Below are 13,615 nucleotides of genomic sequence, written 5' to 3'. Positions count from 1 at the left end.
TCGCGCTCGGGTAGTGGCTTTAGAGAATATGGTGCCAAGGTTACAAACACCAGCAGCAGCACCAGCAGCATAACCAGTACCACCACCAACGCCAACAGTACCATTACCACCACCAAAAATAACCGCATCGCAAACCTCAACTTCACAATCTGTCACGCGAACATCAACGTCATACGCACCATGGATACCAAGGAGTACCAACAACAATGAACGATGAAGTATTAATTCATAACTTCATTGAAGAAATATTCTGCGAAGAATATGTGGTTTCTAAAAGTTTTAAAGATTATTTATCTTAACTCAAACCAAAAATTTAATAAGTTTAATATCATATTGACTCATTAAATCCATAATTACATCTGAAGAAAATATATATGTATATATATTTTCATAAAGATTGTAATTAAAAATTCTTTCGTACAAACTGTTAATGGTGAAAATATTTTAACGGGTAGGTAATACCCGAGGAATATTTAAATTTCACATTAATAAGTTATACTGTACATTCTTCGAATCCGATTCAACAGTCATTTACTATCTTACTTACAACCACCGATATACATATCCGTTCACCGCAGAATAACCATTTTTATTCAATTTCATATTCGGATTTTGACCTATCAGAATCCAACAAGTGGCATAATGAAGAAAACATATGACAAAATAAAATTTGTTAGAAACAGACTAATTAACTCTGAGAAATTGTGTTAAGAATCCACGCTAACTGTTCCTAGCTAATTATTCCTAGCTAACTGATTACATTTTATTTATCCCAATTTAATTATCGCAATTTACATTCTCGCAATTTACATTCTCGCAATTTTATTTATTGTCATTTAATTTCTGTATTTATTTTACGCACTTTAAATATCGGGACACGTATACAAGGTTTTGACATATCATATCGATGCATATATATATATTATTTGGAATAACCATAGACACTCTATATGCAGTAATGATCGAGTTCTCTATACAGGGTTGAGGTTGATTCTATAATAATATATATACTTTGAGTTGTGATCGAGTCTGAGACGAATACGGGTCACGATATTTATTAATTAATTCGAATATTATATATTAAGTTATATATGAATTATTGGACTGTTATTTGTGGACTATCAACTGTGGACTGCCGGCATTGGACAATTAAAATGAATTAAAATATTGATTATAACATACGAAACTAAATAATTCTTCAAGTTTGCCACTTGATCTCATCTTAAACCTAATTGTATCTTGCTGATTACAATCTGCTTTTAAACCTTTCATGATTCTTGAAAACACCTCAATCAAGAGGATGAATCAACCGCACTTCATCTACGGGAGAAAAGACTGATGCATATAGTTATGCACCTGAAAACACTCAGAACCTGAGTAAACGCTTAAACGTATCTGTGCTAGCTCTTTTGGCGTTGTTATTACCGAAAATAACTTTGCTATTAATTTTCAAAGTAGCAAATTTTGTCACAGCTCCAGCAAGTCAACATCGACTTTTCGTTCGAAACAACCTTATTATAACCTTGATATATATGCGTGCTCTTTTATTGTTACCAGAGAACCTTTTATATTCTACCATATTACCAGCAGACATACCAGTAATCTCGTTGCTCCTTGGTTTAAATCCCTCCGACAAATTACTATATTTATCTATTGAAGTCTCATCATGTACTCGTCCACATCTTGTAACAAGAATTGCCATATCAATTACCGAGAATTAGCAACCAATATTTTGAAATCTCGCAGCATGCCTATGCCAACAGTTATATGTGTACATATAACGTCTATCATCTGGATTTACATGCTTGAATGTGAAGTTTCTGAAAAACATCTCAACTATGAACTAGTTCTTGAAATGCTAATGAAGTAACAAAAACTGTAAACGACGTTAACAGCCAAAAGTTTGATGATAAGGATTAATGTGTTGGTAAAGCCCAGAAAAAGAGAAGAGTTGGTACTGAACAACGGATTGAGCAGACTGTGAGGGAGACTAAGGACAAATACAAGGACCAAAGTCTGTATTTAAAGAATCCTGATGATTCTGTTTCTGACGAAGTCATTAATGAATACCTTGCTCCTGACTCTAAACCTTGCGGACATTATTCTTCATCATCATCTTATCTTAAATATTATAAGATATCTTCGTATCTCTCGTTATACATATTCTCCATATTTCTGGAGATATTTTCACAACTATTCTTATCTGAGATCATTTATCTCTCCGTAATATCTGCAACATAAAAGAAACTGTGTTAGTTTCTAAATTCTGAAAAATTCGAATATGAATGTTTTGAAGTAGTGTTGGGAACTGAAGCATGAGTTAGTATAATATAATGACACTTGATCAACATGATTATATTACAATAATTCATGCTGAGTTTCTAATGGAACGTGATGATTCACAGAACATACCGTCATCAGGTGCCATTTACACGACTCTTACATTCTACCCAATCTCCAAACATAATAAGAACATATCTTTTTGATAGTTCTATATTTTTGAAGATTCTGGTAATTTGCCAAATCAAGATCGTGCCATTACAATTTCTTTCTGAGTACATTAACTATGTTCATTTCAAAATCCATACGAATTCTGGACCAGTATTCGCTTGACTGGAAGTCGGGAAGAGGAGACAAAAGTATGGAACCCTTGAATATAAAAGAAAATATAAAGCTCGACAACAACACATAAATTACAAACTGTGCATATCAATACGTATTGCCACGTAAAGGCACGAGAAAACTAATAACACTATAATCCCAAAATAATAGTAGAAGTAAATAAAATCCTCCGGTGGTAGCTGAAAGAGAAGAATGACAGATATGAAGGTTAGAAATATATCAAGGATCAAAACGGGATGAAGCATATTAACAAATACTATAAAGTATGAAGTAAGGAGAAAGAATAGAAGGTGTGAGTTGTAAGGAAACGACGGGGGTGGATTTATAGTAAGATATCCGACAGAGCAATCAAAACACATGATCGCATTTAAAGTGGATCCTAATTCCCTTGATTACCGAAGAATCAAATCTTATTACGAAGATTTTCTCCAACTCTATTGAACTTGGGAAATCAATCCTATCTACGCCAAAAGATATGACGAATCTATACCTACTCATTTCACTCTTTGGTGATAGCTTCACTTGTACTCTTCACAAAATCAAATAGTTTTATCCATATTACTCAATAATGATAAAATCCTATTTATCAACTCATATTTGTCATGAAAACATTCTTATTGTATTCCATGACGACCTCTATCAAATTTCGAGGACAAAATTTCTTTAACGGGTAGGTACTGTGATGACCCGAGAATTTCCAACCAAATTTAAACTTTAATCTTTATATGTTTCCGACACGATAAGCAAAGTCTGTAATGTTGAGTCTCAAAAATTTTGAAATTTATATTCATGTAATCAATTACCCTTTGACCATACCCGACGATTCACAAACAATTATGTGTATATAGATATGTTTATATAATATATACTTATTAAGTGAAAACCTTAACAAAGTATTAAATGCATAATACCTTACATAAACGTGTTTGTTTCGATATTTGTTCAATATAGTTGTTGACGGAATTAAAAGATAATATCATATGATTGATTTATCAGATACATTGAATTATGATTACGAGTCTCTGTTGAGAGGTCCACTTTGATTTGAGAAATCGTTTCTTTTTAACGGTATTTGAAAATAAATGATAAAGTAATCTACAAGTGAGAACAAAGTGTCAATTAACGGGAACTAGACAAAAGTTAATGGAGATTCCTGCTTAATATTCAATGCACACTTTACAATAATTTCTTATGACTTTCGATAAGATAAATGTAAAGCTTCCATATTAATTAATGTGAAGAAAATGAATATCGACGTTTTATATTAAAATAATTTCATGCACTTAACTACCCATTGGACCTTATCCGACGATTCACGAACCTTTAAAAATGCAAATAGGAATGTATATATAAATGATTATATATGAAAGTAAGTATATCTTATAAATTAAACTATTATGTGATTTAATTGCCATGAAAGATAACTTAAGATAAATTAAAACTTGATATTTAAAACATAATGATATATATGGTAGTTGAATATATGTATGATTTCTATACATAACTATTATCATATGTATAGTGATAAAATGTATAAATATTAGATATTCAATAAATGTTATTAAATAATATATTATATAGTTAGTAATTATTACATAATTAATAAATTGTAAATATATGAAATTACAAGTTGAAAAATAATTATTAATAATATTATTACTACTTTCATCAATATTAATATTAATATCAGTATTATGAATATTATTTGATACATTTAAATTGTTATTGTTATCATTATTATTATTATTATTATTATTAGTATTTTTTTATTTAATAATATTAACAAAATATTAGTATACTTTTATTTATTGATTATTAATGCTAATTACATGGATATAGTCACATGAGTAAAACAGAATCTGGTACACATCTATATCTACTTTATTTTTTTTCTTCCTCTTAATGTCCTTCTTGTCTGTAAATTTGTACCCGATGAAATAATTTTCTCAATGCAAACAAACTGATCAAGTCATCTGTACTAATTTCAATTATGCAATTACTAGCTATATATGATGCTATCCTATACTACAAGTTGAGAATAAAAACAGAAAAATCACAGAATAAGCTCGACACCTCTGTTCTTGATAATTTTTACCATATTTCAAATTCGAACAAATTTTCAAAATGTAATAATACAGTCTTGTTAGGAATCGTCTATCTAAACTATCTGTAAGTTTTCAATCCTCAATTCTTTCTATCGAATTCTAATTTTGGAGTCAAAATTTTGGTTTTAAAAGTCAACTGGGTGTTCTTGAATCAAATTCGAATTTATTTTGATGTTTCCAGTTAATTTGATAATCCATAAAGATTATAGGGATGATTTGCAACATAATTCATGTTGTAATCATAATCTATAACAGTCTTAATCTAAAAAACAACTTTTGAGTTCATGGGTTCTTGACAGTGATATACAAAAACTCGAACTCGAAACAAATTTCAAAAACTAAAAATGCAGAGTTGTTAGGAATCATTTACTTAAACTTTCTGTAAAATCCCAAGTTCCAATTCTTAATAACGAATTCGAATTTGCGAGTCAAAGTTATTTTGTCAAAAGTCAACTAATTTGTTCAACGAGAAATTAGAGCTTTTTTTGATGTTTTAAGTTCAATTGACGATTCCAATAGTTTTTAGGAATGATTTGAAACATATTTCATGTTGTAAAGATTGTCCAAAAAGAACTCAAAACTGAAAACATTTTTTTTTTTTAAGCTACTAGCTTCAGCAGTAGGCTCTTTTTCAGTTTTTTTTTTTTTGAATTTTCTTGATTACAAGAACACTTTTATTTCTTTGTTTCATGTTGTTTACAAGTCATAAATGAAAACTCGAATTCGTTATTTTGATTTTTGAAGTTCCATGGTTGAATGGATTTAAGGTAGAAGATGAGTCAAGTTGAAATAGATAATAGATATATATATATATTTGGGTTGCATACTAAATAAGAAAGACATGAATGGCAGAATGGTTAAGGGTATTTGTGGGTGAGCGAGAGGTCTCGGGTTCAAATCCGGTTCGGGACATTTTTTTTAGAAAGGCTTTTGAAAGTAGATTTCATTACCAAAATTATTATTATTATTATTATTATTGTTATTGTTACTAAAATTATAATTTTTATCATTATCATTATTACTAATATATGTATTATTACTATTATTATGATTAGAATTATTATTATCAAAATAACACAAACTATTATTATTATTATTAATATTAGTATTAGTATCATTATATACTTATTAGTATTATTAAAATCATTTTTAAATATATATATATAAAATAAATATATATAACACATAATTTAAGATATAATATAAGTATACGTTTTTAAATGGAATTTAGTATAAATTCTATATAACTACAAATACATAAATAATATATAGTAATAAATGAAATTATGTGATTTCCATTATATGTGTTAATAGATATATAAATGATATAGGTTCGTGAATCCAAGGTCAACCCTACACTTGTTTAATGTTGTCATATGTATTTTTACTACAAAATACAGTATGGTGAGTTTCATTTACCTTTTTACCCTTTATATTTTTGGGCTGAGAATACATGCGCAATTTTTATAAATAATTTACAAAATAGACACAAGTACGTGAAACTACATTCTATAGTTGAATTATCAATATCGAATATGCCCCTTTTTATTAAGTCTGGTAATCTAAGAATTAGGGAACAGACACCCTAATTGACGCGAATCCTAAAGATAGATCTATTGGGCCTAACAAACCCCATCCAAAGTACCGGATGCTTTAGTACTTCGAAATTTATATCATGTCCGAAGGAGGATCCCGGAATGATAGGGGATATTCTTATATGCATCTTGTTAATGTCGGTTACCAGGTGTTCAATCCATATGAATGATATTTTTGTCTCTATGCATGGGACGTATATTTATGAGAAATGAAAATCTTGTGGTCTATTAAAATGATGGAAATGATTATTTATGTTAAACTAATGAACTCACCAACCTTTTGGTTGACACTTTAAAGCATGTTTATTCTCAGGTATGAAAGAAATCTTCCGCTGTGCATTTGCTCATTTTAGGGATATTACTTGGAGTCATTCATGACATATTTCAAAAGACGTTGCATTCGAGTCGTTGAGTTCATCAAGATTATTATTAAGTCAATTATAGTAAGATATATTACGAAATGGTATGCATGTTGTCAACTTTCGATGTAATGAAAGATTGTCTTTTCAAAAACAAATACAATATTTGTAAAATGTATCATATAGAGGTCAAGTACCTCGCGATGTAATCAACTGTTGTGAATCGTTTATAATCGATATGGACTTTGTCCGGATGGATTAGGACGGGTCTCTATAAATCTTAGGGCGACTACCCGCTTTGCGAGTAGCCCGGAGTCATTGCAGACGAACCTCCGTGACCATGAGAGAGAAATGGTAATTGGTAATTGACTAGTGTGGAAGTTAACATATTATGAATACCTTGTGAAATCCACCAACTCCCAGTGCGATGTGTAACAAAAATCATTTTACATCAATATTGATTTCGATTTCGATTAATAACCCTCGTTACAAACCTGTAGCGAAATTAGAAAATTACAAACCTGTAAAAAATCCTATGACTTCAAAATTGATTTCAACGGATCCATACTTTTAATTGTTGCAGGCGGTTAATTAGAAACCTTTATTCAAATCGGGTCGTCACTCATGAAGGCCAAAAACATCACTGTTGCAGAATCAACTATCATTCTTTAGAAGACGATTGATTGTAAACAACTGAAGAGGATTTAGCGGCTGTGATTTGGTGGAGTGAAAAAGAAACTTTAAAACCCTAGCCATAGAAAAAATGAACGACCCGATTTGAGATCAAATAAATTAAACAAAGAAGAATCAAATGAACAAATTGATCGACGAAAATTGAATGACCAATGGAAAAATATATGATTCTTTGTGTACAAAGGAGAATAAAATAAATTAGACATACCTAACATCCTTTTTTAAATCCGTCGATCAATTCCATTAAACACCGATGAAGTGATTTCTGAAAGTAAATAAACATGAAGAATTAAGCGATGGTGATGAATCAAATTAATTAAAGACGTTTCGTTGAATAGATGGATGAACAATGCCTAATTTATTCATGCCAATGCTTTTTTATGTATGTAGGCTGTATTTGTTTTTGGTGCTTCCTTGCCCTAATTGACGGTAGGATGTAGCAGATGAGAAGAAGGTAGGATTTTCGCTATATGCTTCTTCTATATTAATTTGGGACACCTAATATCTTAATTGGTGGCTAATTACTTGAATTAATTAGATAAATATACCTAAGATGTCATATAGGCAGATTAAACTTTAGCTTGACACGTCAGCACATATGCACGAGATTTAATATATGTTATAGATTTATAACCAATTATTATTTATATTTTTAAATGAAACAAATATTTTTGCTAAGACTTAGTGTAGTGGTGTTCCACATATTTAAAAATTCATATATTATAAAAAGATATATATATGTATTACACTCGCATATTTTTTACAGAGAAAATTTTATACAATGACGTAGAGTGTATTATCGATCACTAACAATATTTTTTTTTCTTTTATATTTTACACTACATATTTCATTAGCACACCTAAATATATGAACTAAATTACATGAACATACTTATTTATCTTGCACAAAAATGATGCTATGAAGTACGAAGCACAAATTTAGAAATTGACTTTAATCTAATAACTATCTCTATGGTAGGTTTCGAGTTCGAGCCTTAATTGAGTATTCATAATGTAATATCCTAAAGTTTTCTTTTAACGACGTCGAAAGTGAGCATGACATGTAACCTTATAGATATAATCGAGTGAGTGACTTATGACCTATGTCAGTGACTTGTTCAGAAAAAATTCACGATTAAAATCTGATCGGTATTGATATTGATATCGATTTAATAACAAATGCTCAACGTTTAGATTTGATATTGATATTGAATTGATATTGATGATATGGATTTAAAAACAAAATGCTCAACGTTTATTCACTCAATCCACTGTTAAATACACTAACGCCGTTAGCTTCATAGCCACCTACCAACTTCACGTCCTGACGGCCACCTAACCCCCATTCAGCACCTATAAAATTAAAACCACCCCCACACAACAATTTCACTAAAATAAATAAGTAAAAAATAAAATATTGTTTCTCTGTTAATTCCGCCATGGATCTACTCCTTTTGGAGAAAACACTTTTAGCCCTCTTTGCAACCATTTTAGGTGCAATCTTTATCTCCAAGCTACGTGGCAAGCGTTTCAAGCTGCCACCTGGACCCATCCCAGTTCCCATATTTGGAAACTGGCTCCAAGTTGGTGATGATCTCAATCATCGTAATTTAACGGATCTCGCCAAGAAATTTGGCGAGATCTTCTTATTACGAATGGGACAACGCAACCTAGTTGTTGTGTCGTCCCCGGATCTTGCTAAAGACGTGCTTCATACACAAGGTGTCGAGTTCGGATCACGAACTCGAAATGTTGTGTTCGATATATTTACGGGTAAAGGACAAGATATGGTTTTCACGGTTTATGGTGAACATTGGCGTAAAATGCGGAGGATCATGACTGTTCCGTTTTTTACCAACAAAGTTGTCCAACAATACAGGTAATTTTGCATTTATTTTGTTTACAATTAATAGATAATATATTACGTAGTATTAATAACCAACGGACCTGTGGTCCTACGGTACCCCGGCCCAAATGATCCTTGCCCCACGCATGTAAAGATAGTAACAATAACTATGCAGGTTCGATTCTCGTTCCTGACATGCTGTAGGCATATGGTATTTCGTCAGGCTCTGGCGGCATATGGGGTGCGGCTGGATGGATTGACATAGTTAAAACAAGGCTAACATGTCCCTCCCGATACACATGTTTTAGTAACAATATATTATTAATATTGATACTCCGTATTACTTGCATTATTACATTACCGTTATATTAAAGATTGTATAAACAGTATTCCGTAATTTTATGTGGTTTAGTATTTTGGTATGATAGCTATACTTTAATTTTTTATATAATATAATACGGAATAATAAATAATATAATATGTTTTGCCTGCTAGGCTGAGCTATTTGAATAATTGATTAAGACTTGTTGAAAGAGTCAAAAGAATGTTGTGTCCATCACATAAACTACGTGGCTATAAATGCACTATAAAAAAAATACAATTTAAAAATATTTTATAAAATTCAAAAATGTTGTATATAGGAGTACAATAAAAAAATAAAAATATCGTATAATATATTACCAGTATACAAACCGGCTTAACATAAGCTGCTATATTGTGTTACTCCATAATAAATTAAAAAAATTATGTAAAGTTAAGCCTAAAGAGTTTGAACTTTTACATGCTTAAGCCCTGATTTATCCCACTTGTACAACATCAGTCCCTAAAAGTGTTTGTGATGCACCGAACCTTACGAGGAGGTTGCTGCAATAGTTATTTCCATTTTAGAGAAATAGAGATGCAGAGTATCGGCTAGTAGCTTAAATTATGATTATGTCTAATTTTGTTTCATTGAAATTAAATGATTGCCAATTATAGGTTTCGAGTTATTTCCATTTGACTAATACTACTCTAATTAGGGTGTTCATTGGTTCGGTTTGTTCGGTTTATTCGGTTCCGTGTATTCGGTTTTGAAATTTTTTTGGGCAAAACCGAAAACCGAACCGAAAACCGAATTCAAAGTTAAAACCGAACCGAAAACCGAATTCGAATTCGGATTCGGTTCGGTTTTCGGTTAAAACCGAATATTATGAAAAAACACAGAACGATGTTAGTTTATTTTGTGGCGTTACTCATGTCTTGGTTATTTATATTCTAAAACAATGACGTACTTTAAATTATAAAGAATTTGATGATTTATTAATATTTACAGATGAATTATGACGTTTACTGCTTCTGTTATTAAGAAGAATAACATAATAATTTGAGTAACATAATTCTAATGTGAGCTACCAAATCGTCATATGGTTGAGAACATATTTTATTGATTGAATCCCAAATTATAATAACATTAAAACATAAATATACAAATTAAATATTTAAAAATTTTGAATTCGGTTTTCGGTTAAACCGAATTCAGAATTTTCAAAACTGAAAACCGAACCGAAAACCGAATTCAAATTCGGTTTCGGTTTGACTCGATCCGAAAACCGTTTTCAAATTCGGTTTGTTTTTTTCCGGTTTGATTTCGGTTTGGTTTTCGGGTTCCATGGTTTCAAACCAAATACTGACCACCCCTAACTCTAATGGTAGTGTAGAGATAAAATTGGCTGCAGGGGCGAAAATATTTGAGGGCGGGTCCCCGGTCGATTTGTAATTTTTACTGTTAAAGCTTTTGATTTTTCGATTTTGTGTGGATTTTTTCCCGTAAGTCTCTAAATTTTGACCCACAACCTTCATATTTTGCCCCAAAACTTCATATTTTGCTAAAAAAACCCTTCAAATTTGTCCAAAAAACATCATATTTTGCTTAGAAAAAAGTCGCTAAGCTTTTAAAAAAATTTCGCCCCCATGAAAAAAATTATGTTCCGCCACTTATTGGCGGTGACGTAATTAGATACAGGTATCCGCTAGTAGCTTTGATTATGATTATGATTATGATTAGTTTTGCTTAACTTTATTGATTGGCAATTGCAGGTTTGGTTGGGAGGCAGAGGCTGCAGCTGTTGTGGACGATGTGAAGAAGAATCCGGCAGCAGCAACGGAGGGTGTGGTGATCCGAAAGCGATTACAATTGATGATGTACAACAATATGTTTAGGATTATGTTTGATAGAAGGTTTGAGAGTGAAGATGATCCTTTGTTCTTGAAACTAAAGGCGTTGAATGGAGAAAGGAGTCGATTAGCACAAAGTTTCGAGTACAACTACGGCGATTTCATCCCAATTTTGAGGCCGTTTTTGAGAGGTTATTTGAAGTTATGTAAGGAAGTTAAAGAGAAGAGGTTGCAACTATTCAAGGATTACTTTGTTGATGAAAGGAAGTACGTACCTTTTTTCAACTTTATTATGATTACTTAACATTGACAAATTAAATTATTTGGAGCATACGGAACAATTAGTCCCTTATTTAGTCCAACAGACTTTGAAAGAGACATAGTTATAGAAATGTTCAACTACTAGTACCTTTTAAAACCTTGCTTGATTGGTTCTCTTGTGAAAATGGACAGTTAAAGTCCCATTTGGCTCACGGAATCCAAAAAGATTCCGGCAGAATGCTGGAATTTCATTGAAATCCGTGAGCCAAACGGGCCTTAGTATTAATAGAGTATCTTTTATGCTAGTTGGGACTTTACTTTATGAACTAAAAAGTTGGGACGAATTATGATTAGTTACCTTTAAAACTTTGTATCAGTAGTAGGTGCAGATGATGGGTTAGGTGTATCCAAGTTGTAAAATATTTAATAGTATGTTTATTTTGTATTAAATTAACAGGAAATTGGGAAGCACAAAAAGCATGGACAACAACCAGTTGAAATGTGCGATTGATCATATTCTTGAAGCCAAGGACAAGGGAGAGATCAACGAAGACAATGTTCTTTACATTGTTGAAAACATCAATGTTGCTGGTATGTTAACTCACTTGATTTACATAATTACATCATTAATCGGTATTTTATTCGAAAGACTTGATTTGATTACATAGTTTAAGCAACTTATTTTCTATTTATCTTAAATCTTAGTTACCTTTTAATAAAAGTTATGCATCACGTATAAATAGCGTTTCATTTTGAAGCCATTTAAACCAGAAGCAGAGTGGTCACTTGAAATTTCAAATTTTTTGAAATAGTTTTTTTTAAGGGAGTAGTGACATTTGCTATTTTGCTTTAATTAAGTTGGTCAATTTGTCACTTTAAAACAGATTGTACACACAACGTGCACTAAGCTGTACCGTGTAAAGCAAAATCACTAATTGAATATAAAATGCCGTGTTTATCTTGCTAGTTGCCATACAAATTTAAGTGTCAAAAAAAGGTTAGGTTTACAATTTTAAATTTAAAGGACCAATCCAAATTGACAACTTATGAATGGATGCAAAGTCAAATAATTTAAAACATGCTCCCAGATGGCAAGATCCATATTTTAAGGCTCTTATTTTCTTTATTTTGACTTTTAACATCTAGCTACAGTTTGACTTTTTATAGTTTTAGTTACAACCTTATTAATTTAATCACGTTTATCTGAAACAGCAATCGAGACAACCTTATGGTCTATCGAATGGGGAATAGCAGAGCTAGTGAACCACCCGAAGATCCAAGCCAAACTCAGGAACGAGCTCGATACAGTACTTGGACCAGGTGTCCAAGTCACCGAACCAGACATCCAAAAACTTCCATACCTACAAGCCTTGGTTAAAGAAACTCTTCGTCTTCGTATGGCCATTCCTCTTCTGGTCCCACACATGAACCTACACGACGCCAAACTAGGTGGGTTTGATATCCCCGCCGAGAGCAAGATCTTGGTTAACGCTTGGTGGTTGGCGAACAATCCAGAGCAATGGAAAAAACCCGAGGAGTTTAGGCCCGAAAGATTCTTTGAAGAAGAAAGTAAAGTTGAAGCTAATGGGAATGATTTTAGGTACCTACCTTTCGGTGTTGGGAGAAGGAGTTGTCCTGGGATTATTCTTGCGTTGCCGATTTTAGGAATTACGATCGGGCGTTTGGTGCAGAATTTCGAGTTGTTGCCACCACCGGGAGAGTCAAAGGTTGACACGAGTGAAAAAGGTGGACAGTTTAGTCTTCATATCTTGAAGCATTCCAATATTGTTGCTAAACCAAGATCTTTTTAAGGATTCACTATATTGATGTTTGTATGACTTGGGTGCTTGATGTGAAGTTGGTTTGTTAAGAAATTTACAGTTTCTGAACGAGTTAATTTCATTTAATTTGATAGATATGGTAGTTATTTGTGCATTGTTTTTGTTCTGTTGAAATAATTGAAACTTATGTTGACATCAT

At 31.8% G+C, this 13,615-nt stretch overlaps 1 protein-coding gene across 1 annotated transcript; it reads left to right on the top strand.

Annotated features, from left to right (window-relative positions):
* The first annotated feature begins 8,755 nt into the window (after nucleotides 1-8,755).
* Nucleotides 8,756-13,577, top strand: LOC139882816 (trans-cinnamate 4-monooxygenase-like). The gene is made up of 4 exons (XM_071867084.1): nucleotides 8,756-9,253; nucleotides 11,297-11,641; nucleotides 12,093-12,226; nucleotides 12,848-13,577. The coding sequence occupies exons 1-4, from the start codon at nucleotides 8,814-8,816 to the stop codon at nucleotides 13,444-13,446; spliced, it is 1,518 nt and encodes a 505-aa protein (XP_071723185.1). The 5' UTR covers nucleotides 8,756-8,813; the 3' UTR covers nucleotides 13,447-13,577.
* The last annotated feature ends 38 nt before the right edge of the window (nucleotides 13,578-13,615 follow it).

Source organism: Rutidosis leptorrhynchoides, chromosome 1 (assembly GCF_046630445.1).
Source record: "Rutidosis leptorrhynchoides isolate AG116_Rl617_1_P2 chromosome 1, CSIRO_AGI_Rlap_v1, whole genome shotgun sequence".
In the NCBI taxonomy this organism is placed as follows: domain Eukaryota; kingdom Viridiplantae; phylum Streptophyta; class Magnoliopsida; order Asterales; family Asteraceae; genus Rutidosis; species Rutidosis leptorrhynchoides.
This window is presented reverse-complemented; position numbering and strand designations above follow the sequence as displayed.

Coding starts and splice junctions, on each gene's coding strand:
- LOC139882816 (XM_071867084.1), top strand. CDS start 8,814: ATGGATCTACTCCTTTTGGAGAAAACACTTTTAGCCCTCTTTGCAACC. Junction 9,254..11,296: donor AAAGTTGTCCAACAATACAG/GTAATTTTGCAT, acceptor TGGCAATTGCAG/GTTTGGTTGGGAGGCAGAGG. Junction 11,642..12,092: donor TACTTTGTTGATGAAAGGAA/GTACGTACCTTT, acceptor TTAAATTAACAG/GAAATTGGGAAGCACAAAAA.